The sequence below is a fragment of the Malaclemys terrapin genome, chromosome 2, assembly GCF_027887155.1.
Source record: "Malaclemys terrapin pileata isolate rMalTer1 chromosome 2, rMalTer1.hap1, whole genome shotgun sequence".
Lineage (NCBI taxonomy): Eukaryota > Metazoa > Chordata > Testudines > Emydidae > Malaclemys > Malaclemys terrapin.
Genome location: NC_071506.1, coordinates 82,700,266 through 82,719,096, shown reverse-complemented (window position 1 = coordinate 82,719,096; position 18,831 = coordinate 82,700,266). Strand labels below are relative to the sequence as shown.

Here is an 18,831-nt window from a genome sequence, read left to right as displayed (position 1 = left end):
AAACCAGCCTGCAAATACCTTTTTTTAATATAGCTACCAGATACATTTCTATTTAAGAAACCTAATTAACTCTTCATGTGCTACAGTATACCTATTTTAGTGCAGCCAAGTTTTCACTTGGTATAATTTAAACCCAGTACAAGGGTGTTGCCCTCCCCCAAGACAAGTAATATTACAAAGTATATTTTTGTGTACCAGAATGTTCATTGGAGGAGTTTAGCTGAAAGTTCCATTAAACTTTTCCTGTTTGGCAAGTATAAGCAATTCCTAAGTATAGGAATTGTTACAGTACTATGGGGGGGGGGAGACTATTCTAGGACATTAGTTGTTTTTTGTCTGTAAATTTTAAGAAAGCTTATTTATCTAGTGCTCATGAAGCTTGATTTTTCTACTTCAGTAATTACTTTTTAATCTACTTGAATATAGAAATAACCCATCAATAAAATATTAGAGGACATCTGATGAAAATATGTGGAGGCTTAGTAAAAAAAAAAAAAAGATATTCCAGACATAAAAAAATGTTAGAAAATATAGCTTAAATTTAAACTAATTAAATAGATTTTAAATGAAATACAGCTTTTACTGTTAAGTGCTAGATTTCTCCCCCAAACATTAGACAAAGTTGCATTGTTTACAAAAATTTATTAATACAAACTTTACACACTTTATATAACAGTTATCAAAGTCCTAGTTATATATATCATGTGTGTAATAATACTTTAAGTTATTTTTATATTCAGTTGCACACAAAATAAGATCTGCAAGACTAACATCTACCTAAATTATCACTGTATCTCAAATCTGCTCCGTTTTAGTAAGGCTGTTGGCTTTTCTAAAAATTATACAGAGGATAACCTATGTGATCACTTTATAATGCTTGCAACTAGCCACTGAACTCGAAATGATAGTTCATAAATAAAACGTCAATAGAGCCCTATTTCATTATACCACAGCTGACACAAATACAGCAACGTCTGCCGATTATCCAAGAACAAATAATTAAGACTAAAATGCAAGCTGATGTGTTGCAGCATTGTAGGGCCACTAAATAGCCATCTGTGAATTCGTGGCGATTTAAAAGGCGAAGAAAGGCACGAAACGCTGCAAACTGCATCCTGCGTCACATTGCCTGAGGAGAATGCAAAATTAAAGTAAGATTGATTTCATACACACTTCTCAGGCATAGATCGAATGCCTATGTGCTAGCACTGTTTGCAATAAGCTCCGCTGGCACTCGCCATCCAGCCTGGGATTGCAAACTCAATTCTGTTTTCTTTGATTTATTACTTTACACTGATCAGACTGGTAAAGGAAAATGAAAAGTCTTTTAAATTTTACAAGTGGCTTTTCTTTTTAAGCAACTGAAGACTGTAATTTAGGGCTGGTTATTTTCCTTCAAAAGATTCCTCTAGAATATGGTTAGGGATCTGAAAGGAAACATACGTACATGTCCTCTTTAGTCACCTTTCAAGGAGAAGGAATGGAAAGTTCCCTCGGGCAGGTTTGGTTTGTCTTTTCCCCAGAAGGTAAGCTATTAATCCGTACATATAAAGATGAGGTTGAAATGATTCATCGGTTATTAGAAACTACACATTCTATTATGACAAAAGTTTGTTTTATGAAATAAATTTTACTAAGCAATAAGCCATAATGTAGAAAAATACATTTTACCTCCAAACTCAATAAACAAGAACAAAACTTTAGTTGTAGTGCATAATTATTTAGTGGTAGCTACAACAGGGGTTCCTAAACTTTTACAATAAGAGCTTGCATCAAACAGAACGAAAGAGTGAGAGGCGTTCACAACCTTAAATTGAAAATAATAATAATAATAATAATAATAATAATAATAATTAATAAGTGACTCAGATGGGAAACCGTGCTTAAATAGTGCAAGACAGGTCGGGAGGGGGAAGGGTCTACAAGAAAACAACAAAGGAAAGGAGCAACTCCGCTTGAAAAATTCAAAGGAGAGAATCCTGGTCATTTCACATGATGAGAGGCATGGACAGCACTGGAGAGTAACACATTATACTTTGCATCAAGTTCCAATACCGAGCTGCCGACGGTCAGTTAGGTAGTGGATCTAAAGTGGAATTGTCTCATGTTACCCAGACCCTCTAGCAGTCTAAAACCACGCATTCATAAGGGGCACCTCCTCTCTGATCTGTGCTCTATCGCTTCCAGTATCGAAATTTCAAATGGTTTCCAATCGCTCTAATTTCTGGTTGCCTTTGTTCTGTAGCTATGCCCAATCAGAAGAACAATGAATGGGGCTAAATATTTTCCCCCCTCCAATTGTCAGAGATGCACAATTTTGACAGAGCTGTTTCACCACAGGAGAATTATCTTCTAAGCTCAGTGTTTGAGAGACACAAATACATATAAAAGTGGAACCAAAGAAAGCAGAAAAATTGAAATCTCTCGCAAGGGGGGAGGCAGTGCCCCCTTGAAATAGGCTAGTGGTAAAGGAGCCTGTCTTGAGACTCACGGGGGGAGGGGGTAAGAATCTGCTTCAGCAATTCTTCCAAATCATTATCACCATAATCCCCTTGTAGCGGGGCATCAGTGTCTATGTACAGTAGCAAATGGTGACTATTAATGTCTTCGACCCTGTCGTGGATAAAAATACTGTCCTTTTAATTTCACTTACAAAAATAGGAGCAATATTCAAACAATGATTGTCTTTTTTCTATTTATTTTATATAAAAACATAAACAGCTCAGGCGAATTTTTTTGTTCTTGTGCAGGCTTTATATGAAGAATTGTTCTCTATCAGTAGTATTTATATATATATATTTATATATTATATATAACTTAATGATTGGTCCACAAAGTAGATCTGTGCGTTTCTCTAGTGCTTTTATACAAAAAGAAAAACAATATTATTATCAAAATATTCATTTAATGGCTTTACTTCATACATAAATACATGTTTAGATAACACAGGAGCGGTGATTGTTCAGTCACTTTGGAAATGACTTTTGTTTTTCTTTTTTTAGGGGCTCTGTATACACAGGAGTGGTGGGTTACTCAGCGCTACAAATACGCTACTCGGCGTCCTTTGTTTTTAACTCTTTGTTTATACCTTTTCCCCAGGACCGCTGCCAAGTATTTCTTGACAGCCATTTGTTTCCGGTAGCGGCTGTAGCTGTCTGTGAAGATGCCATCCGAGTGCCGTTTGGAGAGCGGTTCCGAGTCGTCCTCCAGGCCGCTAGCACCGCTGCAAAGCAAAGGACAATTGCAACATCTGGATCCATTCCCCTGTCCTGCCTGCACTTTGGAGGCCTTCCCTGCTTTGCATTTTGGCTCTGGTAACTCCAGGGCTGCTTTAACCTTTCCAGATTATTATGATTATATGTCATTTAGGGAAAGCTGTATTTATTTTGTTTGTTTTTCCAAAGCTATTCGATCTGGGGGAGGGCGGGAATGAAGAAACTAAAGCAACATGTAGACATCAGGGAGGCAGAACGAAACAAAGAATCTATCTAAACACGCGGTGAAGTTGATATCTGATCATAATATAAGCCGACAGTCGGGAGACAATATATTCATGGCATGAATTATTCATTATGAAAATGTAATCTATTTCCCCATGGGCTTTATTAAAATGTTACCTTCTGCCGAAATGATCTTCATTACTCTAGGCTTGCCGTGTGCCAGGATGTCTGACTTTAAACGCGTTTTGTTTAAGTCCCGCTTGTGGTAAATTCTATTCTTTACAATGGAGAGCTCTCTTAAAATACCCAGATCTACACTTACAATTTATCTCTTGTTGCGGTTCTTCCCACCGACTATAGCCTGAATCTCTGGGCTACTGAATCAATGGGCTACTGGACTTTCTTTAGAATGACCAGCTTTTTATCAACTAGCTATCACTGTACCTTTCACTTGGGGTCAGAGAATGAGATCGAGCAAAAACCCTGGTGGATTTTGACATTTTCAAACTGGGTGTGTTGCTTAGTGCGCGAAACACCAACCACACAGCGAGCGTAACAATTATATACCAGTGGTACATTACGCGTGGTTTAATAGAAAGATTAAATAAACAACAAATAAAAATCTTACCCCACCCGTTTGGCCATCAAAGAATGCAGGTATTTCCGAGCGGATAGCTGACCCAGGACTCTCCTGTAGGCTTTGTTAAATATCCCATCGGCGTGCCTAAGTAGGAAACAAAGATCAAACACAGGAAGAAAGATCAGTGTCCAAGCCTGGGGACCGGACCTCAGCAGCCCCTCACTCCAAGGAGGGATGGCGGAAGGAAGCCCCTGGCTGGCTGGTGGCTTTATGTACCCTGAGTGCAGAGGGCGGCCTCCGCCTTAGGACCCCCAGGGACAGCAGGGCCCTCCCAGCACTGGCACTCCCAGCCACCAGGCTCATTTCCTGAGCGCAGCGCTCGCCTGGCGCGTCTGGCGTGTTTCCCGGAGTGCCATCACTAGCCTTCCGCGGACAGCCTGCTTCCCCACCCCTCCCCCGCCTGCTTGGAGGTAAGGGGCGCTTTTCATCTCCTCGAGTCTTTATTCGGGCGGCAGGGCACGGAGGGAGAGATGTGTTGCGGCTCTTTTGAATGGGATTTACCAGGATCGTTTTGCTCCAGCTCAAGTCATGCGCCCACCAAGGGGCTCCCACATAATCACCTCTTTTCCGGTGGGTAGTACAGGGTGTACATGTCGTCTATCATGGAGGAAGGGTTCGCTATGCCAAGCGGGTCGTTGTCAAAGGCGAAATCCTGCAGCGTGTTTCCATCCTCGTCATACACTTCATCTTCCAGCCTAGCCCGGAAAGCAAAGGGCAAGAATTCAGACGCATGTGGCGGTGCCTCCTGAGAAATCCTACATATAGGAGCATTTGATCAGTGTTATTCAGGGCTATTCCTCTGCCTGGGACCTATTGGGTTTCAATATGGGCACTTCCGAGGCTGGACTGAAGGCCCTGCTAGAGGAGCGCACAGGCAAGATTACACCTACCCCTCTATCCCCCCTCCCTTAATTTCATCCCCCCGCCTCCGCATCAGTGTAAGATCAGGCGCAAGCAAACCAACCTGCTGCTAGACTGGGGCCAGAAACAAGTCCAGGGGCTGCCAAGGAAGCAGCTGATCACTACCCACCTTTCCCAGCACGAATCCTGATCGCTTTCCAAACTACATACCCAGGCGCGGGGGGTGGGGGGAGGGGGGCTATAAGTTAAGCGAGACAAGAAGAACAGAGCTTCCCACTGTCAGGTACCCGCTTTCTCTAGTCCCCCCTCTCCCCCGAGAGATCAGAAGCTCTGCCGTTAGCAAATGACTGCTCCTCCTTTCTCACAGCAAGTGGGATCGGGGTGGGGCTTGTGTTTGTTTGTGTTTTTCGTTGAATGGTGTCTCTGTCCTTGAAGATCGCTTGAGTTTTGTTTTCCCTCTCTCTGTGTGTGTGTGTGTCTCTCTGCTGCAAGATGTAGGTCACTGAACGTTTCAGGCAGCTATTTTTGTCTCCGAGCTCTGGCAGGGAGATTAATAATAGATGCGTGTAAAGTGTTTCGCTCCTGCTAATTCAGGCGCTTGAATGAACCGAACCAGGTCCCCTCAAACGAATGGCCCCTCTCACCCCACTTAACGCCCTCTGGAAGGACTGGCCATTTATGCGGGGACGGCTCCCCCCAGCTCTGGCAGCCGGGGGCCCTGCGGCGAGGCTGACCTGAATCCCAAAGCCCCGGGTAACGCTTTGGGTCGTTTAAGGCCATTCCGGAGCGTGTGCTGCCCCGCACCCAAGGGCGAGCTCCGACCGTTCACATGCGCTCCAGAGTGAGTTTCGCAGTTCAGATGTTGCATGCACATTAGGGCTGAACCACGAGAGTGTCCCCTGTGGGACTTGGCAGAATAAATAGAGCTGCATAATTTTCCGAGGGAGCTAAGATGGGTGGATCGGAAAGCTCCCCCGTTCTTCTGTTGTAAGAAGCGCTGCTCGTTAAGGGAAGCCAGATTTACAGCGGGCTAGAGCCAGAAGTAGATTGATTGCCGCTGTGTAAAGCTTCACTCCCTCCTATTAAGTGGTAAATCGTCCTTTGTTGTATAGGTTTGGACTGGGGGCTGCCCCTACACTCGGCTCAATAGGTGACGCTAGTTCTGAAATCCTGGCAGCTCTGCTCCAGTGTGTTAACAATCCTGCTCCGAATCGAGTGAGCGCTAGAGAGTTTTACGGAATCCTGAACCTAAATCTCAGGAAGAGTGAGCCGGATCACGCTCTGTCCTGAGTACTACAGAAACCCCCCTCTCCCCTCCAGCGAACTTTTTAAAAAGATCCGGAAAATAGTTCTTAAAGTACTTTAACCAATAACACAAGTTGGGGGGCAGATTCAACCCTGCTATGATACTGGAACTTAATTCTAGAACATATCTAGAGCTATATTAGAGCGAGAATAGAGAGGGATATTATATGTGTTGTAAAACTAAGTTTTATCTATATCTACACATATTCCTTAATACCTGGTAAACCCTTCTGCCAGAAATGTGTCATTACAATCTTTTTCTAACGGTATGCTTCAAAATGCTTTCATCTAGGTATTGTCTATCCTGAAAGCAGCTGTCAACTCTATTTTAGCAGGTTATCGCCACTCAAGTTAGGCTGAGAGGTGGCCGGAAATATCTCTCTATATAATGTGTTATTGCACTGTGGTGCATATAGAAAAATGGATCCACTAAAAGGCTAATCAGCTTTTTACTATAAGGCTTACGCTGCCTTCTGAGAACTATGCTTCATTCAGGACCCCAGTTAACAGAAATCGAATAGTTTCACCAAGACCAAAGTCAGAGGTATTCTCTAGTATTTAAGAGAAAAGGGGATAAGAATAAGACACGCGGGTGTAGGGAATAATACAGCGTAAGATCCTTCAGGCTAACAAGACTTTATGGAAGAAAGGGGCTAGTCCATTAAACCCTCCATCTCCTGGAGAACATAAGAATCTAATCTAGTTTCCCTGCCACAGGATCTAAATTGGACTTTTAATCAAGCAGCCTCAGTCCCCAGTCTCTTTTCCCCGCTCCCCAAGAAGGTAGATGGGGTCGGCAAATAGGAGGCGGTGGGGTTTTGCGCTTTAGTTTTTCTTTCTGGATGCTTTAAATTGCTTGGAAGAGCTCTACTCCGTTAGCAAGAGAGGGAGAGTAAAAGCTACCAGGCACAGAGTCCAGGAAACAACTACCTGCCAATGCTCTCTGCTATCTATTACCAAAATGCAGGGACATAACTGACGGGGAAAGCCAGGGATGCGAGTCTTGCAGGGATTGGGAAGAGGGAGGGATAAAGAAGGCACCTACCTTAGCGCAGGGTATTGAAATCCAGCAGCAGGTGAGCAGTAGACGCTGCAGTGCATTATTATCCCATAGACCAGTAGTGCTAGGATCGCTTTGCTACACATTGCCACTCTGTGTGTAAGGGAAGAAAGAAAAAACAGCTGTCAAAATGCTCTCCTCACTCTCCCTTTCCCCTCTAGCTTTGCCACTAGCAAAATCTAATCCGTTAGAAATCAAGTCTTAAGTGTGCTCGATTTAACAACAACAAAACGTGTGCGCGATTTGTGTGGAGCCGTTTGTCTTCAATTACAACCAGACACAACCCCCACTTCCCAGCACACAGGCGCGTACACACACACGCACACACACACACACACACAAGTGCCTGGGCTAACGAAACCCGATCTCTCCGGTTAAAGCGCTCAGATGCCTGCGATACATTTTCCTTACCATTAAACTCTTAACACCCGGCACTAAGAGCGTTTGGCTGCGCAATTAAAAGGTAGATTAAAAAACAAAACAAAACAAAAAAACTGTCTCCCAAGTTTCAGCCGAAATAGTTAAAACTCTTGTGTCATCGCCTCTCTGACGATCAAAGAAGCCGAAGGCAGAAGAGCAGCAGTTACTTGTCTGCTGGTTTAAGGGGATCCGCTCAAAAAAGTTTGTAGGTAGCAGCCAGCACAGATCTGGAGTGGAGTCTGTCAGGGAAGGGACAGCAAGAAAGAGGGAGTAAGAGAAGGAGACAGAAGGGAGAAAGACAGAAAAGAACACAAGAATGGGGAAGAGAAAGCCAAGGAGAGAGAGAAGCAGGCTGTGCTGGAGCTGCTGTCAGTGAGATGTTCTCTTCCCCAGATCTTTTCCTTCACTGAGATGCTTCTCGCTTCAGCTGCTGCTTTCTCCTTCTTCTTGCTCTGTGACTCCAAAGTTGACCAGCCTTCCGCAGCTCGTTTTTTTATGCAATTAGCAACAAAATCTTTGCAAACACCCTGCTTTATCAAGAGCCCTCCTTGTAAACATCGGTCTGCATGTTACCTTTAAGGGCGGCAGTATTGTTTGTTGCACTGTTGTGGCGTTCGGATTTTTATTCATGAATCAAATGAGTTTTTTTTTTTTCAGTCACGTAATAATCGGGTATCAGAAAAGACGTCACCACCCCAATTCCTCAAGGAACATAACAATTCTGTGCCGTCCTCGCGGATGATCTGATCGAGAGTCATAAGCTTCTCATAAACACTTTAACTCACACTTTTTTTTTTTTTACACAGAGGTCTAGAAGATTTAATGCTTGTCGAGTTCTCCCTGATTCAAGTTGTGGGGAGGGATAATAGGCTGCTGAGGAAATTTTAGGCTTTTTACAGACCCCATCCTCAATTGTGGTCTCAGCAGCCTAACCACAGAGCAGCTCTGTTTGAAAAGATGAGCTCTGATGTGATAACTTCTGTATAAATTCGTTTGGCAAAGCCCAGGGTTCTAATGTGGTACATATGTTCCCTTCAACGGGGCAATTAAATAAAGAAATACGCTAGCGTTCTTACTGTTGTTGTTATTGTTATAAAGGCTGTTTGAAGTCTTGGAGGCTTCTCAGTAATTTTCTAATTAGAGTTTGTAATTGACAGTTGCTGGCTGGTGGGTGGATTGATTAGCTGAAGGCTCCCAGCGTGGAGCTATCCAAACTCTGCGGTGCTGAACTGGGGAAATGTGGCAACCAAAAGACTGACTTGGAATAACATTTTCACCATTTGTTTTTTATGCAGAGCTCCCAGATGGGTAGAAGAAAATTAGCAATGCCATAATTCAGCCTATACAATTATGATGTCTCACAATCACTGTAGCAACAAAATATTTACAGCAAGCTATAGCGTGTCGTCATATTTTTCTGTGCGTGGGATTGGAAAACATCCCTTACTATTTGGGAAAACACGCCACAGGGTCCGATACTGTCCTTTATTTGATGATAGTGCATATTAATTTCGGCCACAAACATCCCCATTAGAGGACTGAAATGATTAGAAATTCGCAAGCCCTGATTCACTTGTCACTGACAAGAACGGAGCGCAGCACATGGTACTTTTCAGGTCTAATTTTCACTGTGTCCCTTTCCCTTCCTGTCTACTGTCTGCGATTTGAGCTCCTTGCAGGGCAGCACAGGCGGACTGGAAAAGAGAGAGGATTTCCATTAAAAGTTCATTTGCTGAGGGACTCTTAAGGGAATCCCTCCGTTGGGAGGTCTCAATCCACCGATATTATCTTACTGAAAATGACGTGGAGGCATGAAAGCGCTGTGGGAAGACCACCGTCTGGCTTCCAAACCTCTTGATATTTCGGTGATCTTCTTGCTCCCCCTCAACTGTAGACATTCAGATTCATTTCCGAGAATTACCCAAAGAAATACAGACTGCAGGAGCCATTACAGTGCATTTTAATTATTTGGCTCATCAGCAGAGAATTCAGGAAGCAGCAATAATTTAGTCCTCCTGTTTCCTATTTCAATGGTTTGAGTGAAACATGTTTAAATGAGCTATTTGAGCTCAAATCGATTTCTCAAAAACATACAATTACAATCCTATTATGATCATTGAAGATTTCAGTATTTTCCCGAGGGTTCAGGAACTGGAACTTGAATGAAGTATTCCCTTATGCGATTATGGAAAGGCTTAATATATAATACAACATTTGTATACACAATTATTTTATAAACACTATGTTAAATACTGTAATAGCCCTTTGGTATTTGGCAAATAACTAAAAATCTAAAACTTCAAGGATCCAATAATACTATAAGAATCAATGGGTGGGTGTTTTTTTCCTAAGGGGAAAGAATAGCTACTTGTTCTGATGATGAGGGGTTGCCTTGATAATGTTGGGGTGAACCTATTAAAACTTCTACTCTTGCTTCTCCAATGAATTCCAAACTGTGTTGGATATAGAGAAATACCGGAATACGTTTAAGAGTCTCCGGAAAAGGACACTCAGTGTAAGTAGAGGGTGCCATCGTGTGGGGACTTCGTTGTTTTCATGACCTATTAAAGAAAAAATATATTTGGGGCCGAATCCTGAAGCACTCATTCAGCCTTCGCTTAATACGTATTCAGGTAAAAAACACAGAGGCCAGAGGAGTTTTGCCTGAACAAAAGCCGAGTGAAGGCTTCGAGGTTTGATTTACAGCGAATATATTTATGCATAAACTCCCTTTAATTTATTCTTGCCCTCCAGATCCCTCAGCAGCTTGGAACAGATGTCATATTATTAAATCAACCTGCCAGGGAAATGTTTCCTCATTATCCCCTCCCACCTCATATGTGGAATTTTTCTCCAAAATTACCCTGGCCCCAAATCGAGGATGGCAAGATCCAGGCTTGGGCTAATAACAGCTTTTCTAGCACAAGAATGTCATGGCTTTAAGCCTGATAGCTTTCATTCTTGAGAGAGAGAACAACGAGCTCTATAGGGTTGGGAAAGGAAGATTTCCCCTGTGCCGAAGTGACAAGAATCCACTATATTAGACTTAAAAGATATTTTAGGTGATTTTTATTTATATGTATTCAATTGTTTTTCCTCCCTCTGACTCTGCGGTGGTAAGCAGGGTAACTAAAGCATCTACCTATCCAGAGAGAGGGGACAAGAAATACAAATGAAAAAAAATAAACTTTCGAACATTTTATTTTTTCCCTGTAATCTATATAGCGTATCCAGAATAAACCTTAGCATGCTATGGTAAAAAGATTTATGGACGCTCATTTAAGGTGAGCTGCAAAACTCACTCCTGAGAAATCCAAGGATCCCAAATTCATGCCAATAAAAATCTGTGTAGCACACCGCTCCATCATGTATACCATTCATGTGCAGGCACATAATATACACATACTACATTAGCAGTCTAGGTTGAAACAACAATAAAGGTTTGATTTTGGCCTGCCGAAGAAAGTAGATTCCAAGCTAACTCTGTAATTTGAAAGAGATTTAAGATTCCAAATATTTGATCTTGGGTATCACATATGAAGCAACATCTGCACACAAACAAGTGAGCTAAGACTTTGGTGGCAGAATTTTCTTCACCTTCCTCCTATCACCTGAAATTAATCATTTTAATTTACCTGAATGCACCCTTTGTTTTTTCAAAATATTTTACAAAGTATATTTTTAAATTTCCATAGATATTTTAGTGGAGTTATAGATCCTCCAAGCCCGACACAATATGAATGTACTAACACCCTGAGGTAGATATCTCTAAGGTTGTGGTGGTGGTGTCATAGATTTTCATTCAATTGTGCATATTTCATACTTGTCTACATATGGTGGCTAGTGCTTGAAGGGTAAATCTATTCATTTTTCAAACCCTTTTTTAGATCTAAAGGCACAGGACTTTATGACAACATCAGAAGCAAGCCTTGTTATCAGTCTACAAGCCAGGAAGAAATCATATGCATATATGGAGCCACAGCCATGCTTTCCCAGCAAGCCTACCCTTTGCTATGTTTTCCACCGAAACTTGGACTGCAGTATTTGGAGCCTCTGGTTTCTCCATAAAATACCACCAGTACGTTTAAAATACAAAAGAATTAATTCTTTCCTCACAAAAAAATCACATGTGACAAAAGCACAAATTCTCCAGGGGGGTTGATCCAATACCATGTCTTTTACCAAACCTAATGCATCACACATTATTGTATCAGTGTCAAAACAAGCAGCTTAAAGCCATTCTGTACTTTCTGAGCAAAGTGCCTCCTTCCAGTGTTGAATCTCCTCTGCATAGTGATAAACCACAACAATTCCTCTCTCACCCACAGGACACTAACTCATCATGTACAAACCTTAGTCTTTTAACCATAGCTCCATTCCCCTTTGCAGAACTCCCTGGGAAATAGATGGAGTACTATTCTAGCTAGCACCCTCTTGCACAGTTTGCACTGAAGTTCATAACATCTGATCTATTACAAAAGGCTTCATCTCTCGTACCTAACTGTCCTTCGGAGAATCAGGCCAAATGATTCAGACAAGCATACAAAGGACAAACCAAAGAAGAGTTATTCATGGCATAATACTTTATTACTACTAAAACTCCCAAGTAAATAAAGGATAAAATAGCACCTTCTGGACTAACAAAAATATGTACAGTGGGCCCATTTCTGCTGCTCTTAGTTACTCGGGATTAAACATAGGTGTAATTGCACTGAAGGGAATGGGACAGATCCTTTCTTCAGACAACCACTCTATGTCTCTCTTTCCTTTTCAGTCTCCTCCTGCCCAGAGGTAGGTTCACATTCCACAAAAGAGAAGAGTTTATTTGTTTTTTTCTTGTCATTTTTCTGATAATTGAACCTTGTCTGATCTGAGGGGAAGAGACTCAGAGAGAAACTAAAAAATAGAAAATCACATTCAGCAGCAACTCAGGCCAGTCCAAAGGTGTTTCATGCATAAAGACTTATAACTCATTTCTTCACCCATAAGATCGGACATTATGAACTTTGGTACACGCTGCCCAGCAGAACACTAACAATCCATTAGTGCCCCCATCCATTTCCTATGGAGCTGAGAATACAAAGAATCTATGCACAGGTCTAATAAGGCATCCTGAGTTCTGCAGTTCCTTTCTTCTGTGTTACCCCTTTTCTCTATCTTATCCTAAGTATCTTCAGCAAGATTACTCTCAGTGAGGGGGGCTTAGATGTCAATGAGGCCATCTGGGTACCTGATGACTTTTTCTCTTTCTTTTCCTACTGTGCATGTACATAACGTGTAATGTGTTACGTGTTATGTGTATTTGTAAGAGGTTTCAATAGGTTTTGTACAAACAAAAGGCCAGAGACTGAAATTTCCAGCAGTATAAGACATCCAACACTGATGGAGGTCCTGTAGATGAGTGGAGCAATGAGGAGTTTAATAATTATCTTTAATGTGCACAAACAGCTAATCATACCTAAAATAGGTCCGAAATAATGATCCGTTGCCAAGGACCTGATCCTATGGGGAGCTGAGCACTTCCATTGGGGTGCTGAGTGTTATCAATCATCCCTGCAAGAATACTAAAAGACAAAAGATGGGCAGAGAAAGAAGAGAGCTGTTTGAGTTTTTAACTGAACTACATTTTCATTCCAAGAGCTTCAGAAGATACATAAGGTAAAAACAAACTGTAATAGGGAAAATCTGCCCCTAACAACAAGGTCTGGCAATACTAAATCACGTCACTTCTTTTCAGTGGACTTCCGTTTGTCTTATAGGGTGATATTCAGTCTTGTGCAGAGGGCCAGCACAAGACCTATGCACTTCTGAAGTCTCATTCAAACTCTCAAAATAAGGCTTACGTGGGATTTCAGTGATGTATCACTCTTGTAATGGCTCTCTGAACAGAGTCGATTTCTACTCATACTGAAGAGTCACTCTGCTTATATGGACCCTCTTTGGAGCCCAACTTTGTGAGTAGTTAAACATCTCTACAGAGTAGTGAGTTTCTTTAGCTCTCATTGAATTTCCCCAGTGGCTCTCCTATAGGGCCAGAGACTTCCCTCACCAAAGTTGTTTCAGGACCCCATGTAAAGGGAGATTCTCACCACAGGAGGTGGTTGTTAGAGAAAATAGTACTGCCTTTTTCCACCATATGGTGTGGGAGCAATGAATCTTACCTCCCCAGCCACTTCCCATCTTTCCTCTCCTTGCCAACCCCATCCACCGTCTGTCACCTACCTGCATAGATCCCTGATCTGGTTGAAAGGGGGAATGCTTCTCTGGAGACACATGAGCCCCCACTTCCATGTGAGATAGGGAGATCTACACACAGAGGATCTCCTCTCTATATGGCTCTTTGGGGCATGAACTGGCCCTTAACTATTCACTTTTCTGTAGATTAATATTGCCATGGCCTCGTTTACATTTAGGCAGCAACCTACAAAATATCATTAACCCTATTCTCAGTCAGCAGAGCAGAAAAAGTACCTGGCAGCAAGAAAAAAACCCATCCTGTTCTCATTAAAGCCAATAATACAACTCCCAGTGACTTCAGCACTTAGCATCAGGCCTAAAGACACTGGGACGAACAATTGGCTGGTGATCAGCATAATGCCACCAAAATCAATGGAGCAGCATCAATTTGCACCAGCTGTAAATGACGCATTATTTGTTGGCTCCTCCCTTCACAGAAATCGTTGCCAAAGTAGACTTGTGTTCTAAGAAGTTGCATACCAAGTTGTAATCCAAGTGCCAGTCTCTACACCCAGTTTATAATAGAATTTCAGACACACTTTTAACCATGGAGCTTCTGTCCCCTTTTGGGGAAAAATCTTTTGCAGTCTGCGTTTTTGACTTAATGGCACATATCTAAAGTTATTTATAGTTTAGAATGACCAGATATAGTTGGAACAAATTACTAAATTAATCAGAACATTGCTTGTCTCTTCAGAAGAAAAAAAATAGAAATCATCTATATTTTCTTGTTCCAAAAATTCTTATTTCCTATTACTAAACATTAATCATCTGTGTTTCTTATGAGCTCACATAGAAGGATAATATCAAAGGCCCTCTGGCTTCCAATGTGGCTTATTTGCACTGCCAGAGCTTAAAAGGTACTCCCAACCTGGGAGAATCCCAGGCTGACATAAAGCCAATCTACTCAGTACTTCCAGTAAGGGTAATAAAATGTACTGAGATGGGTCATGCACAATCCAAGAAATACAAAATCACAACTGCATCTTGTGAGTGTTTCAGTTCTGTTTTGCCATTTAATATGCATGTCCTCTGCCACAGGAAGGAATGCTAAGTGGTCTAAGCCCTTTGTCTGAAACACTGGTGCAAAGCCATGCAGGATCAGTTCAGACATCTGTATGGTGATAAATTGTCCTCCAAAGGAGTTTTTTGGATGAGACTTTACAAAACAAGATTCTATCTGAGCATGAAGGGCCAGATTTTCAAAGAGGATTGTTACACCCATACAACTGCGTGTGTGTACTTAATTTGTGTGTATTTGCATACACACATAGGCAACTAGATGAATAATTGTCACTTGTGCACACAACTGTTTTCTCAATGCATGGCAATAGAGTATATATTGCACATAAATTAGATGCACAGCCATCACTTAAAATCTGGCTGGTTTATAGCACTTTCATAAGAGCAGATATTTGTTCCAGTGTCTTTAGCCAAAATTTCACCTCCCACACTAGTGTGACAGTAAGCTGTTACCCTCCCACCTCCATGGCGGCTTCATTCCAGTGCTGCTGTATTCATAGGATGTCTAAAGCACTTAGAGATCCTTAGGGATGAAAGGAACGATAAATGAAAAATATTATCATCCTCTCTGGCCCTCTGGAACAGGCTAGATTTGAAGCACTTAAACTTAACTTAAACACCTGTGAAAAAACATCTAGGGGAGATATTCTGATAGATTCATAGACTTTAAGGCCAGAAGGGAACACCATGATCATCTAGTCCAGGGGTAGGAAACCTATGGCATGTGTGCCAAAGGCGGCACGCAAGCTGATTTTCAGTGGCACTCACACTGCCCGGTTCCTGGCTACTGGTCCGGGGAGGGTTGCATTTTAATTTAATTTTAAATGAAGCTTCTTAAACATTTTAAACACCTTATTTACTTTACATACAACAATAGTTTAGTTATATATTATAGACTTATAGAAAGAGACCTTCTAAAAACGTTCAAATGTATGACTGGCACAGAAAACATTAAATTAGAGTGAATAAATGAAGACTCGGCACATCACTTCTGAAAGGTTGCCGACTCCTGATCTAGTCTGATCTCCTGTCCACTGCAGGCCACAGAGCCTCACCCACCCACTCCTGTAGTAGGCCCATAACCTCAGGCTGAGCTACTGAAGTCCTCAAATCTTGATTTAAAGACTTCAAGTTACAGAAAATCCACCATTTACCCTAGTTCAAACCAGGAAGTGACCTGTGCCCCAAGATGCAGAGGAAGGGTGGAAAAAATCCTGTGGTCTCCGCAATTCTGACCTGGGGGGAAATTCCTTCCTGACACCAAATACAGCAATCATTTAGACCCCTAGCATGTGGGCAAGGCCCACCAGCCAGACACCTGGGAAAGAATTATCTGTGGTAACTCAGAGCCCTTCCCATCTGGTGTCTCATCACCAGCTGTTGGAGACACTTGCTAGTAGCACGCTCAGATGGGCCATATGCCTTTGTAGGCAACCTCATCAGACCATCCCTTCCATAAACTTAGCGTGCTCAGTTTACTCAAAGAAACAAGTGGCAGTTTGGTACCCACAATTGATTTGCAGCAGGAGTGGGTCACATAACTGCCATTTGTGGCTTTGAATAGCTTCCCCTATATTTTTGTAAAAGCTGTTTAAGGTTTAAGTCAGAGTTAATGACACAAATAAACAAAAGCTGAGGTAGTAAATTGCCTCTTCCATTTTTAAGGACTTCTCTTCACATACAGTGCTACAACGGCACCGGTTCAGCTATGCCGCTGTGGTGCTTGAGTGAAGACACTAGTGGAGATCTTCTCCCATTGGTGGATTTCACACCCCTGAGCAATGTAGTTATACCGATGTAGGTCTGTAGTATAGACCTTGCCTAATGTTGTGCCTGAGTATTGTTAATGATTATTAATTATATTAAATTATATATTTAGATTTATAAAAGTCTCTGTATTTTCCTATCCAATGCTCTGGGCACCGATTCCATGATTCAAGTTCATGCCATATGTAACATTGTCATTTATAGACCTCAGTCCTTTGTAATGCCCGAGCCGCACCACAGTCAAACGGATTGATGAAAGAACACAGTTTCAGTCATAGGGGTATTTTCTGCATTTAGAGTCTGCTCCTGCACCTGGGAAGACAATGGGAGCTTTGCCAGTAACGTCAACAGGCTTTAGATCAGATCCCAAACACTTGCATATAACCCCTCTAGTGTTAATAGACATACAAGCACAGTCAAGGTGAAATTGGCCCACAGTGTAGAGGGCCAGCTCAAGCCCTCCATTCTACTAAGCTGCATATTGAGAGTGTACAAGGGAGCCAGGGGTGTCTACACACCCTCTACATGGCACCAAAGGAGTTTTTGCTTCGGTCCCACTTAGGTCAAATCCAGTTGGTGCAGATCCAGTGCCCCCCACATCTCACATGGAGCTTCTGACACAGGAACTCTGGACTTTATTTTCTGGTTTCAGTCACATGACCTCCACTGGTCTTCATAGCAATCAGTGTCACTTAGAAAGACAAAGAAAACTATACATTCAAAAAGAAAATATATAATGAATTATATGAAATTTTTGACAGCAATTGGTTTGAAAATGATTACATTGATAACCTTGAACTAATCTAAAAATAATTAAACCCACATTACTCATCCACAGAGAATAGGATACTTGAAAGAGACACCTGCACAAAAGGTGTCCTTCATGATAAATTTATTTTCCCTCCCTTTCTATGTTCATTCCATGAATGGCGCTGAGTTAGTCATCCCACTCGATGCGGCATTTATTTGTTGGACTGGTGTCCTTCCATTATTTTAAGGGCGGGGGGAGGATTTTTGAATCACTGGTCCTCTAAATATTTTTCTTTCTTAATGTGTGCATTTCTGTTCTAAGGCATAGTGACATGTTACAGAGTAGTCATCCTAGAGCACTGACAAGTTCACATGCTATTGACGGCATAGGGCAGTAGTTCCCAAACTGTGGTCCATAGACTAACAGTAGTCCTTGGAAAACTTGCTGGTAGTCTGAAGAGAATTGGATGGTCTCATGGTGCTGGCTCCTTCGTCTTGTTTGCATGTGCTAAATTGCATTAAAAGGAGCTAAATATACATAAAATACTTCCCTAACATTAATTTTCCAGCTTCTGTAGTTGCTACAGGGATGTTATTTGATCACTGATTGGAAGAGAGATTATCCCCCAAGACAAGACAAGATATGGTCCATGCTATGAAAAGGTTTAAGAACTGTTGGCATAGGGAACACTGTACATGATCATATATATATCCCCTCCACTCTTCTTAGACAATATAACATTTAAGGGCCACAGATATTTTAAACTGAGGTTTTCTGAACTACTAAAAAGTGTGGAAAAGGTGAGATTGCTCTGTAAAAATACTTGTGAAACTAACCAAGTAGAACAAATTAAAATATGGCTTTCTAATACTATGGAGACTTGTGAGTTTAGCATCAAAGTGTCATATTGCTTTAATTCAGCTGTAAGGGCCTGATCCCCATAGACACTGCATACCAGCAATTCCAAAGGAAGGCATGCTACATCTCTAATGTGCATACAAAAGCTCACTGTCCTGAGGAGGCACTTCAGAACAAATTTAAATAGCTAAATACAATGAATGGGAGTTGTGAATGCTCAGCACCTGTCAGGATCAGGCTATTAATGGGATAAACACAGCAGTGAGGGATGGAAATATTGATTTCAGATAATACTATATTAACTTACACTCCCTGGTTATCTTATAAGTGTCAAATTTAAGCTGAATAAGAGGAAAACTTGCTGATGATGAGATCTGTGCAATTATCTCCCAGGAGAACTAGTGGAAGCCTTATCCCAGATAGTGACTTTGAAATCTAGATTGGACAAAGCACATCAAAATATATCATA

General features: G+C 41.7%; 1 protein-coding gene across 3 annotated transcripts; it reads right to left on the bottom strand.

Moving 5' to 3' along the window:
- Positions 1 to 622: 622 nt before the first annotated feature.
- Positions 623 to 8,644, bottom strand: ADCYAP1 (adenylate cyclase activating polypeptide 1). Of its 3 annotated transcripts, none has more exons than XM_054021109.1 (5): positions 8,300 to 8,644; positions 7,292 to 7,399; positions 4,641 to 4,835; positions 4,069 to 4,164; positions 623 to 3,223 (listed from the first exon to the last, which is right to left on the bottom strand). In XM_054021109.1, the coding sequence occupies exons 2-5, from the start codon at positions 7,390 to 7,392 to the stop codon at positions 3,040 to 3,042; spliced, it is 576 nt and encodes a 191-aa protein (XP_053877084.1). In that variant the 5' UTR covers positions 7,393 to 7,399; positions 8,300 to 8,644; the 3' UTR covers positions 623 to 3,039. The 3 variants fall into 3 exon arrangements, with proteins under 3 accessions (XP_053877084.1, XP_053877083.1, XP_053877085.1); XM_054021108.1 differs by lacking the exon at positions 8,300 to 8,644 and adding an exon at positions 7,718 to 8,293; XM_054021110.1 differs by lacking the exon at positions 8,300 to 8,644 and adding an exon at positions 7,718 to 8,293 and having other exon boundaries at positions 4,641 to 4,775.
- Between the last annotated feature and the right edge of the window lie 10,187 nt (positions 8,645 to 18,831).

Bases quoted from the DNA above. Each gene is read 5' to 3' on its own strand.
- ADCYAP1 (XM_054021109.1), bottom strand. From the start codon at position 7,392: ATGTGTAGCAAAGCGATCCTAGCACTACTGGTCTATGGGATAATAATG. The intron at 4,836-7,291 runs GTAGGTGCCTTC...TCCTATATGTAG, and splicing joins TTTCAATACCCTGCGCTAAG to GATTTCTCAGGAGGCACCGC. The intron at 3,224-4,068 runs GTAAGATTTTTA...TTTGCTTTGCAG, and splicing joins TTGATGGCCAAACGGGTGGG to CGGTGCTAGCGGCCTGGAGG.